At 37.2% G+C, this 27,317-nt stretch overlaps 1 protein-coding gene across 10 annotated transcripts in view; it reads right to left on the bottom strand.

Moving 5' to 3' along the window:
* Window positions 1–27,317, bottom strand: part of frmd4a (FERM domain containing 4A) — a 166,181-nt gene that overhangs the window by 18,217 nt on the left and 120,647 nt on the right. For 7 of the 10 annotated variants that reach the window (XM_051869559.1, XM_051869560.1, XM_051869558.1 and 4 more), the window contains exons 2-12: window positions 26,426–26,491; window positions 17,803–17,897; window positions 16,875–16,967; window positions 13,891–13,975; window positions 11,524–11,580; window positions 11,055–11,077; window positions 8,901–8,984; window positions 8,416–8,481; window positions 7,726–7,783; window positions 7,405–7,491; window positions 203–278 (exon numbers count right to left, since the gene is read on the bottom strand). In XM_051869559.1, the coding sequence (XP_051725519.1) occupies window positions 203–278; window positions 7,405–7,491; window positions 7,726–7,783; window positions 8,416–8,481; window positions 8,901–8,984; window positions 11,055–11,077; window positions 11,524–11,580; window positions 13,891–13,975; window positions 16,875–16,967; window positions 17,803–17,897; window positions 26,426–26,491 (790 nt within the window). Of the gene's footprint in view, window positions 1–201; window positions 279–7,404; window positions 7,492–7,725; window positions 7,784–8,415; window positions 8,482–8,900; window positions 8,985–11,054; window positions 11,078–11,523; window positions 11,581–13,890; window positions 13,976–16,874; window positions 16,968–17,802; window positions 17,898–26,425; window positions 26,492–27,317 lie in introns of all 10 variants that reach the window. The other 3 variants (XM_051869557.1, XM_051869555.1, XM_051869553.1) reach the window with 1 other exon arrangement.

Genomic DNA, 27,317 nt, shown 5'->3' with positions numbered 1-27,317 from the left:
AACACAAACAGGACCCACAAACCACTGAGATCTTTCAAATGTGTCATGACATCTAAACCAACTTGTCTTTAAAATTCTTGCTGGGTTGGAATTAAAGTGGTCCCCACAGCATGTCCTGTCAGTGTGATAGACACTGTAAGCCTATATAGTCCATGACCTGCGTGTGCGAGCGAGCATGTGTAGGCTGTAATGTAGATTTACCTTCTCGGGTCATGAACTTCCACTGAGAACTTCTTCTCCCTGAAGTACAGATTCTCCAATTGTCTCCATTGGAACACCTGCGGAGATGAGAGAACGCTTTTACAACATTCCCAAAACCTCAATCAAACATTCCACGGATGGTGCTCCAACGTCTTCAGACTGTAAACTCCTTCCAGAAACTACAGGAACAGGCAGTAAAAGAGAATCCAGAACGCAAGTCCAAGCCAAGATATTTTACTTTCTCATTCACTTTTGTGCTTATGGTGAAAGTATGTGTGTAAAATCCTTCTTAAACACTGGGGAACAATGAGTTCTCCTCTGTATATGTGTAGAATGAGAAAGACTGTTTGGCTCAAGAGAGATGGAGAGAGAAAGCAAGAAAGAGTGGGAGGAGTCAAACCCTGTCCAAGCCTCTCCTCCCTCTGGGACACACACTTCCTGTGTGGGCGGGGTTTATGGAGAGTTCAGAGTGATGTGTTGTGAATGTGTGCTGTAGTAACTCCTAAAAATGCGGCGCTACAGCTTTGTTAAACTCCTCCACCTCTTTTCCCCTCATTCACTCAAGAAACCAGGTTCTGGTTCTCATTACACACCATCACGCGCACACACGGCTGTCTGCAGTACACACACTGAACTCCTGGAACCATCAGCTGCAATGACACAAAGAAAACTCAAAAGGAAGAGAGTGGTGGAGAAAGTGGTATGAATATGCGCTCACTGAAACTATTGCTTTCATTTAAAAAGAGCAGGAGAGAGCCATATATACACTCTTTCCAAGGTATATGAAAGATCTAAACTATCAATTATGTCCACCATTACTGCTAATGTCATTAAAAGAACTTTGCGTACAAGCATTCCTTTGTAGAGACCTTGATATAAGAAAAAAAGAAGAAAAATAAAGGAAAATAGAAATGAAGAAAGGATGGAAGAGAGTGGAGAGGGGGGGGGTTGGCTTGAAGAGCTAAAGAATTTTTAGAGCCTGGGAAAACAATGGACAGATGAAGGAAGAGGGGAGGGAAGGAACATAGTTACACACACACACAAAACTATTTCCATATATATGACTAGGATTGGGAATTAAGAACTGGTTCTTATTGAAAAACGGTTTCATTTTTAAAAATGTACTGAAACCAAATGATTTTCACAATGGTCGGTTCTGGAACCATCTCTGATGGTGTGCGCATATTATAGCAAAATGAGTTCTCTTTCGCTGCATATTGCATTTCAATGGTTTAAAATCACTTGTTTTTAAACCACAATGCTTAAAAACGCATGCAAACGATAAGCTTTCGTGACAATGAAGCACAGCAACGTCATGCGTGTGTAAACGCCATAGAGACAATAGTCCAAAATCTCTACCGATTGAAAATTTCTACCGCTTAATCGTGTCTATCGGTATATCGCCCACCCCGAATCTATATAAATCAATGAAATGAGAGATAAAGACTAGTTAAGGCAAAATAATACAAAAAGAATCACAAGAATACAGATATGTGAACAACAATTTGCGAACAAATTACTCTTTTTGCCCTCAGTTCTTGTAAAGAATCTGTAAAGAATCTCAAACTTGTCACTGGCTTGAATTGGTGTAATGACACATTGGTGTTGTAACCGTTAACCAAAACTAAAAATATTAAAAAATAGTTTTCAATAATTTAAATGAAGTTGAAAATAAATAAAATATAAATATTAGATGAAAAACTCAAATACTTTCAAAATAGAAATGTTGCCTTGGCAACTAACTGAAATAAATAAGTTGAAATAAAAAATATGTTGAAGTACTGAAAGTACTGAAACAAATCAAAGCTAAATAAAAATATTTACAAAAAAAAAAAAAAAAAAAAAAATCACATAAAATTGTAAAACCTAATCTAAAATTAAAACTGAAAATATAAAAATAAAAGGTAATTCAAAATATTAATAAATACTATTAAAGTATGTTTATAATACTGAACTAATACTGATACACAAGTTTTAAGGTAATTTAATAACAAATGGCACATTAAAATATGTTACCAAAGATAGTAGTGTTTTTGTTTAGTATATCGTTCCTCAAAAGTGCTAAACAAATGATAAATTCAATTCAAATTTGTTTATAAAGCACTTTAAAGTTGTTTATAAAGTACATTATAAAGCACAAAGTGCTGAACTATTAAAAGAACTAATTAAGATAAAACAGAGGAAACGCATGACATTGTTAAGTGGAATTGGAACCAGAATAGTTAAATTCCTTACGATTTCCATGCCAATATATCACAGAGACTGTCACTGAACAGCAGAGAGATGTTGATGGTGTTAAAGTGAATGTTTCTTGGTGTTTATGAGATGCTTTGATGGTCTCATGGGACAAAGAACAAACTTGACCCTCAACACTTTCAAAACAACTTTCATTATGGAGATACTAATCTCTCTCTCTCTCCTTAAGAGAGTGGGAGGGAGAGGAAAAAGAAAGTGAGAGAGGCTACAATGTTCCATGACATCTAAACACTCTGTAGATCTCTGCAGTTATAAGAGCCAATGAGGCATGGAGCATTAACTACACCAGAGTATTTTGGGCACAGTGAGGTGGAACTGGGGACTTCAGCTATTGTTCTGGAATGAGACAATCTCAACTGTAAGTGTGCGTGATTTTGAAGCATGCAGTCACGAGAGGCTGTAAAAGAGAAAAGGCATTTCAAAGGGCCCCAGCGATGCCCTTATGTGCTGAATCCTGGTTAGTTCCAGCACATATTTCACTGACAGCTGAACCGTGTTCTAGGCCTCGTGTTGTTTGGTTATTTAGATATCTGGAAACAGGGTTAAACCTTGTCCTGGACTTCAAAGGGTTTAAAATGAAGGCTCACAGCCATGGTGATGGCATCCAGAGATTTGCCATGCCTCTATCTGAAAACCCCACCTCTGTTTTGAAAACACAGATGTAGTCGATTTCCAATAAAGTCTGATGTTAGCATGCAGCTAAAGTAAAAACTTATAAGCAAAAGCATGCAAACACAACACATACTCAGATGTTGAGTGAAATAGTCTATTCTCAATTAGATGGTACCATTTTCATCAGTACTTTTATTAATGAACAAAATAGATTTACACTACTATTCCAAATTTTGGGGAAAGGTTTTTTTTTCTCTCAAAGAAATCAATACTTTTATTCAGAAAGAACAAATAAAATTAAACAAAAGTGTAAGCATGAATAAGCATGAATATTACTAAAATATTGGCTATTTATTAGTATTTTATAAGCACATATTAATGCCTAATTCTGCATGACCTTATTCTACATTCTTAATCGTACTACAACTAACTTATTATATACCTGCAAAGTCTAAAGTGGTGAAAAAGGTGACATTTTTACAAATTAAATAGTAGTAGGGGGGTCTGGGGGTATCCTTCCCCATGAGAAAATTTTTATGAATTTAACATGTAAACTAAGCATTCTGGTGCACTCTGACAAGAAAATAAGTGGAAAAAACAACATTTGCTTCAAGTAAAAAAAAAAATTAAAAAAATTAAAAAACATTTATTGACACTAGGGCTGGGCATTGACACAAATTTCACAACTGGATTTGATTTTGATTTGATTACCTTCAATTCAATATTGATTAATTTGGGGCCTATCAGGTGCAGTACATGGTACATTTCCTCAAAGAAAAAATATATCTCTATAACTAATGCTGTAAACTGTACAGGGAACCACAGTTGGTACATCATTATATTATTAAAGGTTAAAATTAATTGATTTGTAAGCTACTTAAATATAAATTACACAAAGAAGTTTTTATAACAACGTTATAATAAATTTTTAATGACGTAATAATGTTTCTACTCATTTTTATATAGGCCTAAACATTTAAATGGTGGCTGTCATAAAACGGATTTATACATTCAATATTGAAGCACATGTTAAGTACAATAAATATGCAATAGCCTAGTCACAGTGGATATATATCAAAATGCTCCTCTCTAAGTTCATTTTTGTAGCTGACTAATGAGTTTTTGGACATTGAACGGCTTTTCTGAGGTAAATGTGACGGTAAATGTGACATTTTTACAAGCTGTTTTATTGACGCCTTTCCGCGGTTGAAACACTGATTGATCGATTAATGTGACATGATATGGATTTCGGTAAGTTGTACTGTATCTTTCAATATACCTTTGGATATTTATTCACTTTTATTTCATGTTGTAAAGCGGAAGAGATGATCTGTGCGAACTGAAGCGCTACAGCGATGTGTCAGTCACGCCACAGAGCGCCAAGAAAGATCATGACAGCTCGAGACGTTTATGGTCTGCAGTCTACGGGAAAGTAGCCCATTTTCAATTCTTGTGAGGTTTATTGTGCCTGCAAATTCACCCTGACACCCATGTGTCATGTGACACTAAAGACTGAAGTAATGATGCTGAAAATTCAGCTTTGCCATCACAGAAATAAATTACATTTTAAAATATATTAAAATAGAAACCAGTAATATAATATTAGTAATAATATTTCACACTATTACTGTAATTTTGATCAAATAAAGACAGCCTTGGTGAACATAAGAGACTTTCAAAAACATCAAAAACTACTTACCGACCCCAAACTTTTGAACCCTAGTGTTTATTCAACCTTTCCCACCATTTTGAATTAAAAACAAATATCGCAATGCATGTTACAAACAATGCAAAAGTCACTGCAACGCATTCTGGGATAGCCTCAAATGCCAATAATACATATAATACATAATTTTGTTGTCTACTATTTGAAACAGACTTTTCATTGAGACCATGATGCCTTATAATCTTGCCTATATAAGCAGCCTACTACGTTTTAGAACAGCTAACCACTTAGCTGGCCAAAACCTGCTTATACAGAATGTTCCAATATAAGGGAGTTTAGTAAATGTCATAGGTGTGTCATCACTATGACTCACATTCACTGTGGTTACTTTTAATATAATGCACAACGCCCACCCTGCAGTCTGTCTGTACATAGAATAATACAATAAACCCCCACCCCTCTCTCTCACAAACACACACAGGGTAAAGGAAGACTGTGTGTGTGTGTGGCATGGTATTTACTTAGCCGGAGCTATAATGAGCGCTTATGAGAAAAGACAGGGCATTGGAGAGGTCAAAGGTCACCAGCAGCAGACAGGATGAAAACAATCACCGGTGACTCAAGGGTTGCAATCTCATGATTCATAGCTATAGCATCGCATCTGGCTAGAAGTGCAACTATATGCTTTTCATATTTGCTTTGCTGTTCATAAGTTTTATAAAGCACAAATATTTTAGTTAGTGGAGCTAATAAGCTGATCCAAACGAATCAGAAACAGCCACACACATGCCAGTTTTTGGGGAGTGGTCCCGGATTCGTCAGACGCACTAATGTTTCCAGCATGTTTTGTGTTGTCAGGGCGACAGTAATCCTGCGGGTGTCTACTGCTGGGTTTCCTGTTGCGGGTTTTGGAGTCAGGGAGGCTGCTGGAGGGGGTTTAGGTAGCGGACAATAGCTCTTGAGAATCACATGCACTACAATTCATGATAAAACCATAAATATACTGGTCACACCTCTGTAAATCTTTACACACACACTTTGGCACAGATGCTCTGCGGTCCCTCATTAGGAGAGGGTTTAATTAGTTTGAAATCATTAAATAAACCCAACCACTAACTCACCAAGTCTGCAACTTTTAGTGTGTGGCATTTTTAACTGTGTATCCCACAGTTGCACACACTGCCAACAGATGGAGAACAGCCACAAACCATTAGCGCATGTGAGCTTATCATCAAAACACAAAAACGAGACAAACTGTGTAATGAGAACATCAGTGGCAATGACCCATCTGAAACACAGATCAGATCAATAGAAAGTAGCGGTCTGGCATTTCATGCAGGATTGGATGTCTGATTGTCCTCTGTGATTAAAGGAATAGTTCATACAAAACTAAATATTTTGTTATTTTCTCTCACCTTCATGTCATTACAAACCTGTAGGACTTTCATTCTTCTATGGAACATAAAAGAAGATTGTTTTTTGTCCATACAATGAAAGTCAATGGGGTCCAATGTTGTTTTGACTTGCACTGTATGCACAAAAACAGCAGAAGCATTCTTCAAACTATTATTTTGCATCGTGCAGTAGATAAAAAAAGTCTTACAGGTTTAGAACAACATGAGGGTGAGTAAATGGTGACATTTTCATTTTTAGTTGAACTATCCATTTAAATTGTCATCCAGGTTTAGGTGGATTTGTCAGTAGAACTATAATTTTGTTTAGTTTGCATCTGTGGCGTTTTTGCAGACGCGTCTGTTCTTCTCACTGGTTTCTCTTCCCTTCATTCTGAGTTGCCCTATGCTGCGTCGTTTCATTTTAACTCTTGTTTTCTGTAACAGATCCTTCTCTGTAAATAGGCCTGAGTTTGGCTTTTCGCTTGGCTGGACTTTCTGCTTTGAACGCTATTTTTAGCTTGCGGTTTGCGGAAAGGTTTCTCTGTTCCTCACCACAGGCTGAAGTTTTTGCCTGTCCTTTGGAGAGAATTTAAACACGGGTGTGTGCTTTGAGAATGGAAAACCAAAGCCAGCGGGACGCACACCTGAAGTAAAGTCATTCTGACAGCAAGCGATTCTTTTGATTGAGACAGATTTGTAGCATTTCAGTTACTGGGTGTCACTGATTGTCTGTCTGGAAGTTTGAGAATCTCTGTCTAAAGTTACCAAAAAACGTCAGGGGGTCAGACTGCCAGAGGTCATGACCTCTCTGAGGTCTCCACACCCGAGTGTCAGACGGTCAGACTTCTAATGGCTGACGGCATGAGGTTAAGCAAAGGTGACCAGGTGATGAACACACATTCACGAACACACACTTGAGGAAGCTCGCACTAAGTTTCAAAACACAGTGACAGGGAAACTGCTTACATCCACTGGATTTTCTGCAAAGCAGAGAGTTTTAAAGAAGAAGTTGGACATTTTTTCTACTCCCTAATAATGAAACGAAAGAGCTTCATAAGCCACATTTTAAGAAGTGACTAGAAAAGAAATGGCACACCTCTCCTCAACATGTTAAGGTATTGTTCAGGTCTGTAGCACAACTGGTGCAGGACAAATTATGAGCCAAGAACTACTAATTAACATCAGGGAAGTAAAACTATTATGGGATAATGGAGATGAAGAGAGGACAAACAAGAGTCAAACTGTTGTAAGTCCACAGAAGAAAGAGGGTCTTACCTTTCTTGGTTTGACTTTGTCCTGGTAGTCATACTGAAAAATGCCTTTATAACTCAAACCCAGCCACCATGGGATACCCTGCTTATCCTGAGAGAGAGCAAGAGAGAAAAAGAGAGCATTAACACACACACGGCGATAAGAGGAGAAGTGTCAGCTCATGGTTGATGACAGCATGATTATCTTAAACACACCGAGTCTTAGGCATCCTTTAACACTTAAGTAAAGCGGCGATACTGCAGGTCGTGAGAACATACGTGTATGTATGTGTGTGTGGACTGACGGCTGTGCTTATAAATTTCCCCTCCGAGCACACTGACCCACCTTAACAGCGTAATAATGCACTCCATATGTGGGCAATGACTCCACTATACTCATATAACTGTGAGAGAGAAGAAAGAAGAAATCATTGACAGTATGTTATGTATGTTCCATATGCAAACAATTTACATTAGCAGCAAACACGTGAGAGTGGATCTCGGAAGGATTTGGATACTTCAGGCACACTTAAAATTCATGAATGACACTGCATTAGATACTGAATCAAAAGAACACAAAACAAGCACAGTTTCCAAGCAACACACTTCACTGAAAGAGGTTTTAGTATAAAACAAGTATAAAAGAATAGAAGGTTAAAATTATAGGTATAGTTGACTTAAAACTAAAAAAAAAATATTGCTTGCTTTCCTCTATGGAACACAAAAAATAACAATAATGAAAGTCAATGGAGTCCAAAACATCAAATTCTCATTCTGGCACACCCTGTTCCTAAACATGATGATATTTGAGGTTTGTGTCACCATTGACTTTCATAATATGGACAAAAGAGCTGAAACGTACTTCAAAATATCTTCTTTTGTGTTCCGCAGAAGTAAGAAAGTCATTTTTGGAATTAAATGAGGATGAGAAAATGACAGAATTTTAATTTTTGGGTGAAAAGCATTTGGACACTTTCTGGTCATCAAACTTAGTGGAACATTTTGGACATGACAACATTTTTTCTGGCTGTCTTACTTGACGATAGCCTGGCCTCTGGACTGTCCGCTTAGCTTCTTATAGTGCTCAATGACCCGGTCCTCACTGCAACACAACACACACACACACACACACACACACACATTAGAGGCAACAGATGACAATGTTCATGAGAATGTGGCTGTCAGCCTATTTTAATTCCACAGGAACACGAGATAGACAAGAGTGAAAGCTTACAGATGTACAGAGACACAGCCAATGAAACACAACACCATGAAGGAGATAAGTTCATTCTCAGAACAGGAAGTACACCGGCCTGCTCAATATGAATGTGTGAGTGAGTGTGTGCATCCCAGAACGGCAGCATCTGTGAAACACTTCATTCGCATCAAATAGAATTTGAGGTAAATTATATTAGCGAATTATTCAAGGGAATTCTTTCCCATGGTGCTCCGAGAACACAGAGCAGATACATCTCGTTAATGCCTCTTCATTATCAGCTGACAGCTGTGTGTGTCTCTCACCAATATGCGAGTGAAGGGTGCTCCTTCAGTGCTTGTGTAGGCAGTGCTGGCAGTTTCTTCAGATCAGCTCTAGTAGCATCATTACTGTAAAAATAACACAAAATACTCAGAAATAGTACCACCTACCAGGGAAAAGAATAAGCCAATCAGAATCACATAAAAGCAAGGCGGTGGCAAATGATGAAGAGAAAGAAGAATTAAAGACACAGGAAATAAATAATAATAAAAAGTATAATAAGAATAATAATAAAAAGAAAGAATTTAAAAAAATTATTAAAATTAAAATATTACTATTATTATGAATAATAATAATAATAATAATAATACATTATTAAACTTTTATTCCTTATTCTTGTGTGACTTATTTCTCTTTATCATGCTATGTAAAGTAGAATTAATAATAATAATTGCAATTGTAATAATAATTGTGTACATAAATAATAATAATTGTCACATGACTAGTTATAATCTGCATTTTCAACCAATTTATGTAAAAATGTTGATCAAATAATAAGTCAAGATTTAGATATTAAAATCACATCTGATATCACTTCCAGTTCATTTTTTAAATTGAAGGTTAAATTGTATATTATTGCTCTATCAGGGTATTTCAAGCATACAAAATGTGCATACTGTGCACACTAAATAATAGGGCTGCCCTCGACTAAAGATTTTTCTGGTCGACTAGTAGTCATTCATTTTAAGCAATTAGTCGACTATTCGCATGTTTATTAATAAATCATAATAATGAGCCTTTAATGCCTACATAGCCTAATCAGCATTCAAGCGCACGCATAAATCTTGCCACAGCGCACCGGCAGAAGCATTGATTATGAATGCTTTGGGGAAAAACATCAAGAAGATTGCTTTTACATTTTAATAATTAATTGAAGAACTAGTGTTTTTTGTATTTTCGGCTGCAGTGATTCGGCTGAAGTTGACGATGCTGACTCGTCATCTCCGCAGTAGTGGACGCGCCAATATGCACGTTTCATACGAATTACATAACCTGAGAATGTTTGTTTTCCATTTGAATTGGTTCATTTAAAAGTAGATATTTCGTTTTCTAAAGATATATATTTCATGTCTGTGAGGCAAGTTTGCATGGAGTTTCGGTTTCTTTTTGGCTTTTCTTTTCAGAGTTTCTTTTTTTTTAGCGCACTCAAGTTCACAGAGAGATATGGCAGAAAGCGCAGTGTTTGCTTTCATTATTTTACAAAAGCACAACTTTTTGTTGTTATTGTGAGTGCACACAAATAAACGTAGACTCTTTACAGATTCAAAAGATGTATTCCTCTTATCTGTATGACAAAAAAGTGTAAGTGATCACACCGGCGCCTCCATGTTAGCTGTCATGCAGTAAGCACACTACTATTCAGCTTTCACACTCCGCACAAACACTTGAATAGCCCACATTTGTCTAGGTTAACGTTAAAGCGAGCGGGCATGTAAAGTTGCTACTACTTGTTTCAGCTAACACATATTTAAGGTCGATGAATGATAAGCGAGCGTATGGACGTCCAGCTGTTAATGATCTGTCCGTCACGGACTGCATGACTTTTTCTGCGACTAAGTGACTAATAAAATTTTAAACGACTAAGCCTTTTCTCGTCGACTAATGGTTAGTTGACTATTAGGGGGAAGCCCTACTAAATAAGCTGCAAAAATTAGAGCAGCATGGTAGTGTGCCACTCTAAACACAGAACGATGGAGAGGTTGAGAGGAAGTGTAATAGGAAATAGAGTCGAAGAAAACTATCAGACACACCGAGTGACAGAGTAAAGCTGGAAGGATGCACGTGTGACAGATTTGTAGCTGAGATACTGTGTGTAGAATGTGTTTCAAGAGTGTGTGTGTGTGTAATGGAGAGAGCCAGGGGTTAGTGTGTGTAATTTAACACTGTTTATCCTCTGCATTCCATTTCCTCCCCTCTGTCTCCGTTCCCAGGGTTCACACCCCCATATCTCTCTCATTCTCTCTCTCTCTCAATCTCTTGAATCGTGTGCATGTGCTTATGTGGGAAGGAGCGTTTGATATATGCCACAAAATGGATCTGCTTTCACTCTGCAATGACACACTGATAGAAACTTTGATAGTGTGTGCATGTTAAAGGGGTCAATGGAAGGTGATTCATTCATTCAAAAAGCCTCTTACCTCGTGAAGTCTCCTTTAGCTTCCTGTGGGAGAGAAAAATGACATATTTTAGAATCAAATAATGAGTGTTTGCTGGTAGACAAGAACGCTTGGAAAGATCGTATCCTCTGACACACAGAACGGTGCATGTGTGTCTCAGTGGGAGATGTAGTCGCAGCCATCTGGACTGAATCCTCTGAAAGGTCAAACACACATAACATACCTGATACTACACCTGGATCACACATACACATCATAAAGGAAAACCATATTTCTCATATTTCCCTCATAAGATTAACTTACAGTACAAAGGAAACATCCTGTTTTAGATTTAAAATAAAGCACCCTGTCAGGCTGAAATACTGTAGTGACCCGAATATGACTCTATAATGCTTACACATGTGTGTTTGAGATGTACCGAACTTTATAAAAGTTCACTGCAAGGTTTATGAAGGTGCATAAAATGATAAACAGTCCAACATGACCTTACCTGTAAGATGTAGGAGGCCAGTTCAAACACCACCTCGCTGTCCACCTCTATGAGCTCCTAGAGAGAGGCAGAGAAAAAAGAAAGAGGGTTAGGTACAGGATCACAGCAGACAGGACATCTCCATTAATCTGTCTCTTATCTTATCTCTCTCTTTTTTAATGACCTGATCTGCTGACTTATCACTGAAGGGTCTATCTAAATCACTTCAGCTATTTCCTGTGTAATCAATAGCAGGACAAAGCCACATACACACACATGGGTTTTTGGGATGAGAGGTTATTGAAGTGTAGGGGGTCTTTATTACTTAAATGACCAAGACAAACGGAGCGATTCATTACCTTTGCCAAACACAAGAATTTCAGGAATGTCACACATAAACACACACATTGGAAAGCTGAATCTAAAGTAAAGTGTGAGCAATGAGCTCATTTTGGGAATGTGTGGTATGTGACCAATGACACACATTCACAAATACGAAATGTTTTTGGAAGAATTAAGTACTTTTTGAAAAATTTTAAAAACTTCACCAAGGCTGCATTTATTTAATAATAAATACAGTAAAAAAAATTGTAATATTGTGATTAAAAAACAAAACAAAACAAAAAAACTAACAATTCTGTAACAATTTATAATAACTGTTTTCTATGATAATATATTTTAAAGGGGACCTATTATGCCCCTTTTCACAAGATGTAATATAAGTCTCTGGTGTCCCCAGAATGTGTCTGTGAAGTTTCAGCTCAAAATACCCCACTTAAAAAATACCCCACCCCATTTATTATAGCTTGTCAAATTTGTCCCTATTTGAGTGTGAGCAAAAACACACAGTTTTTGTGTTTGTCCCTTTAAATGCAAATGAGCTGCTGCTCCCTGCCTGCTTTCCAAAAGAGGGCGGAGCTTTAACAGCTCGCGCTTCGGTTGCTCAACAACAACAAAGCTGGAGAATCTCACGCAGCCAAACTGACGATTGTCAGTAACGTTGTTCAGCCTTACATTGTTCAAACTGGGGTCGGACACTGATGGAGAGACTCAAGAAGAACTTTTAGAATGCAACTGGACATTTCTGAATGGTTAGTGGATAAATTTATGTAGTTGCTGTGGAGTTGATTTAACTCATCGACTAGCATGTGCCGTCATGTTAATCTTTTGTACAAAACCCGTATAGACGCCCATTATACATAGCGTACCTGTTTGCCAAATAGAGCCATACACAGCCAGTTAATGTTTATGATTGCTATTAAATGCTGTGAATGGTCTAATAATTTTTCCAAAATATCGCTCGGACAGAAACGCTCCTTTTTTAGCAATCGAGCTTGCCAGTGTCAACTTGCAGGCTATCCAAGCTGACGAGACTCTAAATAGTGCTCTGTGCTCGTCTGTGCAGCCAACGACAGAACAGTTAGCATGCTTTGCTCAAACGTTTGCCATGGAGTTAGAACTGGTACACCATTTTCGCTTGCGAAAACAAAATGGCGGTGCCGTGGGTGGAAACGTGCAGATTAAGGGCCGGTAATATTATAATAAGATCCCTTTCCTACGTCACGAGGTGAGTGAAATCTGAGTGGCTCGTTTTTTTCACATGCTTGCAGAAAAAAGTCTTGCCAAAACAAAGTTACTGGGTTGTCCTTTTTCACATTTTCTAGGTTGGTAGATGCACCGGGGACCCGATTATAGCACTTAAACACGTACAAAGTCAGATTTTCATTTACCTTTAAAATGTAATTTATTCCTGAATTTTCAGCAGTCATTACTCCAGTCTTCAGTATCACATGGTCCTTCAGAAACCATTCTCTGTCTTTAGAGTGGACTTTACTTTCCAACTTAAGTAAGCTTAGCTTGGCGCTTAAGTTTTTTTTTTTTTAATAATCATAAATGTTGAAAACAGTTGTGCTGCTTAATATTTTTGTGGAAACTGTGATATCTTGTTTTTTCAGGATTCTTTAATGAATAGAAAGTTCAAAAGAACAGCATATTTTCTAACAATGTCAAAATCTATGGTTACTTTTGATCAATTCAATGCATTCTTGCTGAATTTCTTAAAAAAAAAACTTTACAAACACACATACATAAATTACACATATACATATATATCATGAAATTGACTATTTTATGCTGTCTGCTGCCTAAAGGATAGTCGATAGAAAAGAGCTTAGGTAATGTGCATGTTTTAATGGTGCCATCAGCCAATCAGTGATGTCATTTTCCAGCAGCTCCAGAGCGATTTGTTACATGGCATTTATGGCTTAGATGCTCCAACAGAACTGATGGAGGTAACAAATGTATGCACTTTAACCAAAGGGGTAGTAGCTAATACTGCTCTCTACTAGTAGAACAGTGACAACAGTTTACCTTAGAGATGCAGTTTACCTTATAGATGCAGGACTTTGCATTGAGGAAGAACAGCTCTATTGTGGCATTGTCCTTAAGGTAAGAGATACTTTCTATGTAGAACCTGTTGAAGAGAAAATACACACATCAAAAAAATGGCTAAAGTTTAAAAACAGTAGTTACATATACAATATACACAATTCACAGATTAAGATTAGTTGTGAATATGCTTCAAAATTGTTCAGTTTGAGTATTGAGTAACCAATTCTGATTCCACTTTAGCAGGTCATTCAAAGTTTCAATGAACTCACTGAAAGAAGCAATTTATTATATACGGAGAGTCGAAGACCAGCCACTAGAGGGCATCATGAACACTCTCTATATCCTCTTGCTGCCTTCATCCCTCTCAAAACCCACAAAAAGAAAACAATTTCCACTGTGCAAGCTTCATTTAGCACTCAGATTAGAGTTAGCAGGAACTACAACAACAAACACACACACACACACACACACACACACACACACACACACACACACACACACACACACACATAAATAAGTAATTGTCTCAAAATCAGTATAAATAAATAAGTGGTCTCAGCATGACATTTTCATTTCAGCTGAAGGCTCAAGCTGTGACATTCACACATGGACTGTTACACACACACATAAATAGATATATGTATGTACAGATGCATGTAAAATGATAATATGACCTTGAACATACGCTGAGGCACACAACAAACTTAAAATGAACCTTACGGCACATGATACATGAAGATGAATGCTTTGAATCCGTGAGTGTGTCAAAAAGTAACTAGCACTGAAGAAAGTGATTTAGAGAGAGAGACAGTAAACGAGTGAAAGTGAAAGAGATTAAAGTGATTAAAACCGTATTGACAGCTGGTTTAATTTGAGATGTGAGTGAGACAGAGTCTTACACGCATCAAAGACTTTAGCTCTCTCCAATCAATAGCCCAATCATGAGCAGAAAGGATAACACACATACACACTGATGTACACAGGACATCATGCATGCATTAAAACTGGGCCTCCACTCCAATTTAAACTGCACTGACATGCAATAGCTCGAGCAGAAGACATACAACTCTGCACGCAGCTATTAAAGCAAAATGCATGTGTGTATGCGTGCATTTAAGTGTTTGTGTCTGTGTGTGACCCAGAAAAGCAAAGTGATGCAAGTGGAATAGACTGAAAGAAAGAAAAGCAATCCAAATGTGCCCTAACAAATGGGTGAAATGCTGGGCTATTTTAATGCTGAGCTTGACAGCAATAAACCCGCATCCACCCACAGCGAGTGTGGTGATGTATGACTGTGTGCTGATTGCGACTTACACAGTAAAATACTGTGAGGAAGCAAACAAATTTGCCCACTATAATTCTCCCGCGCACACAGAGTCATACAAACACACGAGCAATAAATATACTGGCTGCTCTTTGTATTGGTCATATTTTGAGGCAGATGCAATTAAAATCTAAATGAATCAACCCTCCCAGCAGATATCTGCTCTCGCTCTGCAATTCAAACACAGTCTGATTAACACTCAGCTGTTGCCATGGTGCTCAAATTGCTGGGGGTGTTAATAAGGGAATGGTGGATTCTGATTGGCTAAGTTCTCTGCCAGTAAGCTGTGGTTTACTGACCATGCTAATTTGAAAGAATAAACAAACACATAAACAAACCCCCCGATACGAAAACACTCTGAAAGAAGTGGTGATGCCAATTCACTCTAAAATTGTTTTTTTCATATGCAACTGTAATTTTTTTTTGATGTAATATATATATATATATATATATATATATATATATATATATATTAGGGGTGTAACGGTACATGTATTCGTCCCGAACCATATGGTATGGACGTCACGGTTCGGTTCATGCAGTTAGACAATGAATACAGTCAGTCGCAGGCGATCCACACTCCAATCCAGAAGGGGGCACGCACGATCATGCAACGCTGTTTGCTAACCGCCACAACAGGAAAAAGAGCAGAAGTAGAAGAACAGATGATCAGGGCTGCGTTCCACTCCAGTTTTAGACATGCACTCGCAAACCTCCCTAAGCACTTACCCTCGGGGAATCCCTGCCGGCATTTTGAAGTGTGTTCCACTTCGTGAAGAGGGAAGTTTATATGGACAAACCCTCGCCCCTCAATTTTGATCGAGGGAGCGAGTCTACTCTGATGTACACTTCAAGCAGCTCTATATCCCACAATTCAACTTGATTGTGACGTCACAGCAGATCACGCTTAACTGAAGTGTATGATATATTGATTATTTTGGGAATTAATTGCATAATAGTGTATGATATATTAATTATGTTGAGATTAATCGCATAATAATTGTAGCTTATAACTTATATTCACATCAAAGTTTATACTATTGATATTTTGTTTCATTTTTGTAATTTTATTTTTCTTCAACAGCTCATATACCTATAGGATTTTATATATTTTCTCCAACAACTTATAAGCATATAGAATGCTGCATAAAACAAATTCATTAGTACAAAAGGGGTTATCAGCTTTTGATATCAGATTTTTTTTTATTCTTAAGAAAATGTTAATTATAATTACATTTATTTAAAGAGAGAGAGACACAATTTGTTCAATAAACCACTATTTAATAAAAAAAGAAGAAAAAAGAAGCCATTTTATGTTTAGTCCCCCCCTTGCTGTACCAAACCCGTACCGAACTGTGACATTAGTACCCAACTGTCATGTTCGTGTACCGTTACACCCTTAATATATGCATTATTAATAATAAATCAAATAATTTTAATAAGTTATTTGTGTGAGTGTGTGTGATTTCATATATATATATATATATATATATATATATAGATATATATATACATATGTATTTATTTCTTTTTTTTAATATATATTTTATTTAGTTTAATTCATTGTTGATAATTCACAGGCGCATTTAAACGTCCAATTTGATGCTTAAAACCAGTTTAAAGATGTTTATTGTGTTTTTTTTGCCATTGTACTTACCTTACGCAGAAGTAAAGCACAATGGGTCCAGATTTCTTGGGAAACTCATGTTCCAGCACACGACGATCTAACTGCAACCAGCTGAAATGACCCCTGAAACACAGCCCAAGAGAAATGACTGATAGTATCTGTAACAGCAACCGGAAATGTCTTGCAACATCTTACAATGTCTCATTCATAGTATCACATAACGTCATAAAATATCATGTGAAAAATGAGACACAAGAGGGGTGTTTTATGTTCAAGATGTCATCGCATGTGCATTTTAATGCATAATTTAGTCAGTGATGCCAAAAACAAAAGCACTCAAGAAAGTATTGCATTGATATTGCATTGATACATATATAAAATACTGATGCTAGTCTTAGCAAGTACCACTGACAAGCCAACACAATGTGTTTTAAATTGTATTTGTATAGGAAAATTTTAACTCACACTGTGTGTGCACTTGTTTCTGACAGAAATCCATTTGTCTATTTGCATGTTGTCCTTGGCGACTGCAAACTGTCAACCCCTTGTTGGGAAGGATCAGGGGGGCGGATCAAAGGTCACCAGACAAGATTTCAAAATCTTTGAAAACTACATATAACACATTCCCCCAAGCACGCTAGCAGCGAGAACAGACGTGATGCTGCTCTTGAGTGTGTATGTGTGCCTTAAAGAAATCATGCGAAGTCTAACAAATGTCTCACAGCGGTAGGTCACACTGTGTAGGACTAAATGAAAAGCTGGTTGTCACAGAAAGTGAAGAAGGGAGAAAGAGGGAAGCCAATCATCTCCTGTGGCATTATCACAGCATGCTCACTCATCCACAGTCCTGACACAGTCAGAGAGCTGAACTATTCATGACTACAGCTTCATCTGATGGTCTTTTCTCATAGGTTACAGTTAGGTCTAGTATTTCATGGGATGTGTTGGGTATACGTACGTCTCATCTACGTAAGAGATTCCAAAATATTCTTTCTCCTTCAGGTTGAAATGGGACGCTACCAGGTCTAGAAGATCCTTCGCCATTAGCTTTGGCTGAGAGAAAAAAAGAAAAAAAAAAAGTTAGGCTTTATCACAAAAGAGATCTTTTCATTCAGAATATACACACAGACAAAAACACCCGGATACACACACACACACAAGGTCAACGAGTTGGCAGGCTGTGAGCGTCGTATTCTGATGAGTATTGATGCACTGCAGTGACTCTGCAATTTCATGCCCACTCTGTCTGCAGTCTGTGTGTGTTGCATCTTGAACAGAACTTGATTTGCTGCAAAATCTCCAAAATATGCTCATACAACTGACATATTTGCTCTTAAGAATGAGAATCATTTTGATGGTTCTCGATAACGAACTACAGAGGTTTTTGACTTAGCACTGACACACACCCAGGACATTGTGGAAAACTGAGAGACACACCAGTTGTCATGCTGTCTATGATTCTGCTAGCTCGGGGTTTTCCCTGTGTGTGTAAGTGAGTGTAAAGTGTGTGTGTGTCAGAGCCAGTGTGTGGTAAACCATGGGTGTGTCACTGGCTTTGAGCATAGACATTGAAATCACTGGTGCCCTGGGACATCTCTGTACAGCTTACCAACCTACCAACATCCACACACAACCATTTATGAGTAGAAAGCATTTAACTTCCCTTTCCAAAACCATGTGACAATGACAACAATATACTCATGACTTGTTAGTCATGTCATATTCATATATTAGTGTTTTTTTTCTTTCTATGTGTATACAAGAATGCATATCTGTGGGTATACAATACCCCTCAAAAGTTTGGGGACTGATTTTGACAGATTTTTTAAAGAAGTTACTTTGCTCACAAAGTCTGCATTCATTTTATCAAAATTACAGTAATTAAACTGTTTTCTATTTTTATATATTTTAAAATGTAATTTATTCTGGTAATAGCAAAATGTTTTTTTCAGCAGCCATTACTCCAGTCTTCAGTGTCACATGATCCTTCCGAAATCATTCTAATATGCTGATTTTTTTTATTCTTTGATGATTAGAAAGTTCAAAAGAACAGCATTTGAAATAGAAATCTTTTGTAACATTATAAATGTCTTTACTGTCACTTTTGATCAATTCAATGTGTCCTTGCTGGAAAGAAAATCCACTGACCCAAAACTTTTGGATGGTATTGTATGTTTGGCTGTGTATGCATACACATTTTGTATATGGTTTTCGTGTTTCTTTTTATATGTATGGTTTATCTGTGTTTGTGTGCACATTTATTCTTTACAATATTATATGTTAATAACAAAAAGTACACAAGTAAAAAGCACTGAAAAGAGTCTGAGAAAGATCAAAAATCATCAAATAAAATTAAAACAAGATGTGCACTCGATATGCACAAACATTGTGTGCATGAGCCTGTGTACAAAACACTTTAATTACTGTTTCGGATTCAACACAGACCATTCTGAATTAAGAACACACACACACACACACACACACACACACACACACACACACACACACACACACACACGCACACACACACGCACACACAGCAACAACCCTCTTTATAAGAGAGCCAGCCCACCCACACACACTAAAAATAGCACAGCAAAATCTGGAGCAAAAGTATGATCACTGCCACAACCTCTGCTTAAAGCCTGTAGAATTACAAGATCATCATTATTTTTGTTGTGTATTATTACATTTTAAATTGTGATGCAGATAAAGCTATGATGAAGGTGGCTTTTAAAACCTACTTGTTCCAAAACCTAGTGAGCTGCCTACCTAGACCTAGAAAGGTACTTTATCATAAGTACACAACAGTAAGCATGAAGTTATGCTGCCAAATAAGATACTAGAGCTGTCAAAAGTACCGACTTCGGTACCTAGTCGGTACGGAAATTTTAAAAATGTGATGCTTTGAGTGCTGCTGAGCGGATTCATAAACACCTCTGATTGGCCTTTGTGTTCACGGCTCATCGGATATGTCTGTGATTGGCTCAATGATCAACGTTGTAAAAACATTGTAAATAGTCATCAATGAAGCTCTTCACCAAGCGCTTATACAGATACACACGGGAACATTTAAAAGCAGGCATCTATCGCAGACCAGTCCGCTGATAGACGTCTGCTTTCAAACGCTCCTGCTCCCACTTTCAAAATGCTTTCAAATTCAAACACTTCCGTGTGCTTTCAAATGCTGCCATGCATTGATCATTGTAGCCAATCACAGACATATCCGATGAGTGCGTCAACACAATGGCCAATCAGAGGCGTTTATGAATCCGCTCAACAGCTCTCAAAGCGTCAGATTTTTAAAATTTCAGTACCGATAGGTACCAAAGTCGGTACTTTTGACAACTCTATAAGATACCTTATTAAACAGAAAAATATCAACAAAAGTTCAATCCAAGTAAGAAAGTACTATTCCTGTCAATAATATCATGTGCTATGTATTTTTATTACTCATTAGAACAGCAATTACCAAACTTTTTTGTCAACCGAACCCACTTTGACCTAAAATATTTACTTGAAGTACCCTCTGAGATTTTAAGTTAGTATTTTGATCATTTAACAACACATTTGCATATTTATGGTTCACTGATGTTGGTAAATAGTCACATGAACAACACATGAAGAAAAACAAATAATTTTTTAGTTTACTGTTTGATTTTGTGTTTTTTTCATTTAAAATGATTTATTTAAATTTTTCGTTTTTATGATTTAATTAATTATTAGCTTTTCATCAACTCACAAACCCCCTGGAGTTCCCTTGTGCCTTTCCCAGGAGTTCATGAACCCGTTTGGGAAACTGCATTTTTTAGCAGGTTTTAGCATTAACTAAAACCTGCTAAACCCTCCTGAATTCCGGTGCGTCTCACTTGAGGGCTATTTGTGTGGCCAGAGGAGTTTCAGCCAATGTAGAGCATCTCCAATAATCTCATATGAGGTTCCATTTCAGTTAGATATTGCCTTAGAAGGCAGTTGCCTATGTAGAATGTAGGATTTTAGAACAGAAGCAAAGTATCCTCATACAGCTTTAAAAAAAACCTTTGCGGTCCTCTCTGATTCATTACCCTCCCTTCAGGTCTGATCTTGAAAACCCAGCTTTCAGCAAGACATCTTGTTTTAGATATTCTTTTATCTTTTTTGCTGTTAACGTTGTGGTTATTCACACGTGAACCAGTCAGTATATTATTAGATTGTTCACCTCTGGTTCTTCAGGTGAGACATGCAACTCTGTACCACATCAATCAACTGGCACATTTAATCTCATCATTCAAAGCAACGTGGTGTGAAACAGCCAGCTTCCTCAATTAGCCAAAGCGACTGTGTAAGCGAGTGTCTGCGGTAAGAAGAGGAAGTGGGTTTAATATGACCGCAATCTTCAATCTTGACCCATTTGTGGTGGTTTATGTGTGTTTGTGCCGTTGAGAAAATGAAAAGCGCTAAAACTCAAACCATATCCACTTTCTTAAAAGAATGACAGTATATTCTATCTCTTTCTGCATCATTCTCTCTCTATTTAGCCTCCAGACTTGATAACGACAGTAACTGATATAATAATGTTTTCAGAGTCTCTGAAATGTGCAGATAAGAAGGTTAAAGCAGTATTAATATCCTGTTAGTGTGCATTGAGGGCCATCAATATGAGGGCTATATGGTTTTAACAGATTTAATGTTGGATGGCTATCATCTCCTCTCTTCCATTACACTTACAGAGGTTGATGCAAATCACAGACACATGTTTCCACATGGAGAAGCATGTGATAGCGCGTGTGGCCGTGAGGAAGAATATCCGGACTGTTGTGATTTAATATCATTAAACAGTGGGTGTCGGATCAGGACGAAAGAGCGATGACAAGAACATGCACCGTAAGGTCTCATCAGGTCTAGATCACAGAGATGAGAGATGAGTCATCTTTCATCACACAGACTGACTTTAACACAATGCAACCCTAGTGTTTTAGTTGAGGATTTATCACTGTTAAAACATGTTATATGATCAAGAATGCAGACTAGATACTGCCCTACTCTGTACATTGTAAAATAATAAAATTCACATCTGAAGCAGCATTTATACAACAAAAAAGTGCATTTACAGATGTTTTTTAATATTTGCATGTTTAATCCAAAACAGCCAGTCCAAACGCATTTATGAAGGAGGTGCAATCATGGGAAAAAAGTGAGCTGCCTTGTTGCCTATTGGTTTTTCGGCACCTTAAGGTTGCATAGGTCAAACACAAAGAAATCAATAATTATTTGTCTATTTATTACTTTTTTTGTGGTGGGGCCAGTGAAAATTTTGGCAGGGCAAGTAAAAATTTGAACCACTGGCCCAACCAGGCCAGTAGAAAAAAATCCTTAGCGTTGAGCCTTGCAGACAGTGTAAACTACATCCGAGAGGAAGGATCGAGCTAAAACATGAGAGAAACTAACAGCACCTGCTTTGACTCACCATGGAAAATGATGAACACATACTAAACGCATAATTCACAAAATTACAGCCTGTTGTGGAGAGACAGGTGGGAGATGCTAACGAGCAGTTAGACAGCTGAAAAACAGAGCAAGTTTATACAAAAATCTGATAAAAAATACTGTTGACAGCTGTTATTGTAAGACTGTCTACCTAATTTTAAACTAAAATCATGTCAAAACTGCTAATAGAAAATAAAAAAAGGAAACACAAAAGAATTAACCTCCATTAAAGCCAATACAGACTGGATGTTTTCAACAGTATTGTATGCAAATAAGACTAAAGACGATGATACTGCATCAAAGTTTAGTCTATAACAGGAATATAAAATCATTCAAGATGTTGCCAGTCGCACAGTGCAAGATCATCCACGATAACCTTCAGAATGGTACATTGCCTCTAATGAGACGAGGAAGAAGAGAGGAAGAGGAGGCAGTTAAATGAGGCTCCAGAGAGATCCAACAGAGACCTATCACTGAACTAGTCAAGGATTTCACCACTGCATGTGTTAAAAGTTTTACAACTTAAAGTGTTGTCACACTGGATTTTAAGTGTGAAAATGACTTTGAATCCTGCTACAACTTAAATGTCATGTTAGTGACAGTAAATTAACATTTTTTAATTGATAAAATTACATCTAATCAAGTTTCCCATGATCAGTGTTATTTTAGTATAATTGATATACTATCATAGATTTTAATATTTTAAATTTTATTTTATTTTTGTATTTTAGTATTTTAGGTTTAGTAAAGCTGGGTTTCCAACGCAGGAACTTTCCCCAGGAACTAGGAACTTTGGGGTGGTACACTGTGTGTTTCGACCGCAGGGACCAGGGTCTAAATGAAGTTCGGGGTAAAAATTTCCCCCTCAGAAAGTCCCTGCTCACGAAGTAGTACTTTTTCAAAGTTCAGGAACTTTCGGGGGTGGGACTTGGGTGCTGAACATGCTGAATGGTTGAGTTCAAGCAGCATTTTGATTGGTTGACTCCACACAGCATTTTATTTCAACCACAATTTTTAAAAGTCTGTTGCGGTGCGTGCAGTAAAGAGTTGTTAATCGAATCAACAGGGGAGTTTAAAAAATACAACCGATGGACGAGGTTCAGGCTTTATTAAGCTTATATGTGAAGGATGAAGTCCAGCGGGAACTGGAAAGTCGCGTGCAGTCCTACGTCACCGGACTAATTTGCCTAATCTTCATGGTACTTTAGACCGTGACAGCAAAAGGTCTGGGGGAAAAAAAGCTCCTGGGACATACTGTTCCGGGTTCTGGAAACGCGGCTTAATTTTGTTATGCGTTTTTGTCATTCATATTAGTTTTATTTTTAAATGTGCCTATATTTTTTTATTAAAAAATTTTATTTGGTTAATAATTTGTATTACTATTTAAGTAAAATGAAAGTTCTGTGAAAAATCTGTGACGTTTAGATTCTCAAGTGGACAAATGTCTTTCAGCCAAGCGAATTTACATGTCTCCAAACGTAAAATTCAACAGATAGGTTTGCATACATGTTCTTTCACATGCATATTAATGGAAGTGTACAGAATTGGGCTGCACGATATTTGAAAAAACTGACATTGCGATATTTTGATTTTCTGCGATATATTGTGATATGAAATAAATTCACAAGATTACTTGAATAGCTCTATTTGGAAAGAATTAATAATTCTAGAATGATTGGGGTGATTTAAATTCAATAAACAGTGCTTTATATTTTTCAGGTAAGTATTTAGGTACAGAAAATAATAATAATCAAATGTAAAATAACACTGTATAGTCTTCACTGTATAAATTGAGTATAATTAATATGTGTTAAAGCTGCAAAAGTGATTTTCTCTTTGTATTTTGTTGTTTGTTAACATTCATGACACAAAGTAGCAAGCCTGCTGTCACTTTAAGACCGAATGCACGGATACATTATAATGATACAGATCCGTTTTCTTTGTTTGCGTTACCTAAGCCATAAGCAACTGCAAAATGTGGTGCCTGGTCTGTACGGATTAACGATCCCTATAGTAGACATTGCACTTCCTGCGATGTGACTATCGCGGATGCCATCACGATATTAATGCTAAAACGACAGGTGCAGCCCTAGTACAGAATGCAAAATCTAGTGTGACAGCCCCTTTAGTTATGAAAGTTCTTTAGCATTACCCTGTTAGGTACATCAACACAATTCCTCTTACAGAAAAAGGGAAGAGCTCTTCCTCAAGGAACATGCAGAAAAAAAAACCAACTTGGAATAACACCAGAATTCTCAATGGCCTGATTAACCTACACAACCTTTTCCAGAACATCAGCCCACATGGAGGAAGAGAGAAAGGAGGAAAGGAGAAGTCAGAAAGCATAAAGAACAGGCTAAATCTTTTTTTCTTAAAAGAACATATATCTAAGTACTCACGACTAAAGTAGGACAAATGCGTAAAGATTATGGAATAAGCGTTTCTGCAACAGCTCAATAAATCATAAACTGAAGAGAGAGTGAGGAAATACAGGAAACACTGCCTTGTTTTTTCTTCTCTTCCCTCTGCCTCATCCATTCTTTTTTTTCTTTTCCTGGAAATCCTTTCTTTTCCTCTCCCTTATCCTCTTACCTGATTGTTAAGGACTCTTTCACCTCCTCTCCTTTCTAGATTTCTCTGTTTATCAGACCAAAACTGCAACCACAATCAACTCAACCAGCATTTTAGAGGAGAGAAAGAGAGTATGTGGAAAGTGAGAGATGGAGAAGGCAGAGAAATTACATTTCTCCAACTATGATGGAGTTTAAACTGGATTGGAGTCTAGAGGAATCAGGTCACCTAACTGCACCTGACAAGCATGAGAGAGAGAGAGAGAGCATGAAAGAGAGAAAGACAAAAAAAGAATAGAACTGAGCAAGACAGAACAAAACAAAACATTAAGAGAATAGAACAGACAAAAAAGAGAACAAAACAGAATAAAAAAATAGAACACAAGAAGAGAACAAAACAAAAGACTTGAATTTCCATTCAAACTTAAATGAAAATTAGAGATGTTGCCTTGGCAATAACTGAAATGAAATAAGTTCAATTATTAAAATGACTAAAAGTAAAACAAAAAAAATTAAACGATACAGAAATATTTAAAAAAGAATAATAATAATAAATGACAAAATGACTAAAACTTAAAACTAAAGTGAAAATGAAAATATATATATAAAAAAGCTAATTTTAAATATTAATAAATACTACAATAGCATAAAAATAATAAAGAATAAACAGAATACAACAAAAAAACAGAATAAAACATGACAGAACAAGACAAAGGAGATTAGAACAATAGAATAAGAACTTTACTCTTCATGTGTTCAGTGACTAAGATGCCACAGGCAGCGTTTGCCTCATGATTAGGGATTTCCTGAGAAAGTTCATATGAGTGTGAGTGTTGAGGAAACAGAGTTATGCTAAGGAGACAGTTCTGTTTATATTGAGGTCTGAGGGCTGATGGGGCATGAGAGACAGACAGTGTTGTTATGGAAACTGAACTCATCCTGAGAGAAGATGTTTGCGTTCTGATAGGAGGATTTATGGAGTGTTTTGGGCAGGAGGGGGCCACTGTATGCGTGATTTGAGAGGCTGCCTGTTTGGGTCGTTATGGGAACCTAAACCTGGCAGACTGACTGTTAGCAGAACTGATGTTTAAAAGACACTTGAGAGACAGACATATGCATACACATATGACTGAGTTCAGGGCAGGGTGACCTAACCTCAGAGTCTCTTTGGCCATGAAACCGGAGAAGGGCATAAAGGAGTCATATTACACATACACACAGAGCAAACATTCAAACTCATACATGCACTGCCCGATAAAGAGCCACCTATTTCCACAAGACATTAATTAAGTCTCAGAGGAACAATGAGGATTTCCCTTTCCAGACAAACGAGAGGAAACCTCAGACCTTATCACAAAAACATGCACTAAAACTTCACACCTATACATCAGTATTAATACTACTTTAATATTTCTGCACGAATACTTGACATTTTGCTGGTGAATCGAGTCAAACATAATCATTTATTTCAACAATACACTTACAAACCTACAATATCACATTTGGGTCATGTTGTACCATTATCTGCATTACATGTTGTCTTACCTGTACCAGGAGCTCCAATTTCCTGTCATCCAGGAGATGGACCTGACATCTCCGCCCTTCCGTCATCTGTTGTGGAGGGAGAGAGAGAAAGAGATTAACGAAAGCACATTCACAGCAGGGTGAAATCAACTGTAAATACTAGGTCATGGTGACATGACAAAAATAGAAACTCTCCTTACACACATGCAGCGCGATTCCCACTCAAGCAGCAGAATTCAATCTCTTTCACTCCCACACACACGCACACACTTTTAAAGTGAATTATCTCACACTTCAGCGCTGATGTTGAGTAGCTTGGATTTGTTTTTTTTTTAGGATGTCATAGGTCTATTTTGATTTAACCCCTTCTGGTTAAAACATATAGTTAAAGCTGCAGTCCGTAAGTTTGTCGCCATCTCTGTTTGAAACCTGCAATTGTAGTTACTTGCTTAATTATCATTTTTACGTGGGTTGTGCATCGGTACGGCTCCTCAGTAAGGATGAATCTAATGTTTTGAGGAGAATGAGTGGCTGTCAGTCACCGCGCTGGTGGATACTTTATAGGTACTTCGGAATCACAGATTGTAGTCTTGGAAGTACGACCAAAGTAAGAATTTTCACCGGAAAATGTCATCTGAACAAGCAAGTAACATGTCTGACCAACTGAGAAAAAAAAGCATTACAATAAATCGTGCTACCAGTGGTGATTAAATCTAATGATTGCTTAGATCATATCACATCAAAGCATGCAAATTATTATTGTTATACTTTGTTCTCAAATTGTTAATGTTAACAACATTAGCATTAAGTGACTACGTGTATTTAGTGTGTATTAGCATTACCTGTAGATTTCAATTACTGTACAGTCTAATCTCTAACGTTAATGTGTCATACCATACAATCCGCCATCAAA

Source organism: Ctenopharyngodon idella, chromosome 18 (genome assembly GCF_019924925.1).
Source record: "Ctenopharyngodon idella isolate HZGC_01 chromosome 18, HZGC01, whole genome shotgun sequence".
Taxonomy (NCBI): Eukaryota; Metazoa; Chordata; class Actinopteri; order Cypriniformes; family Xenocyprididae; genus Ctenopharyngodon; species Ctenopharyngodon idella.
Note: the sequence above shows the minus strand (reverse complement) of the source record. Positions and strands in the feature narration are given on the sequence as shown.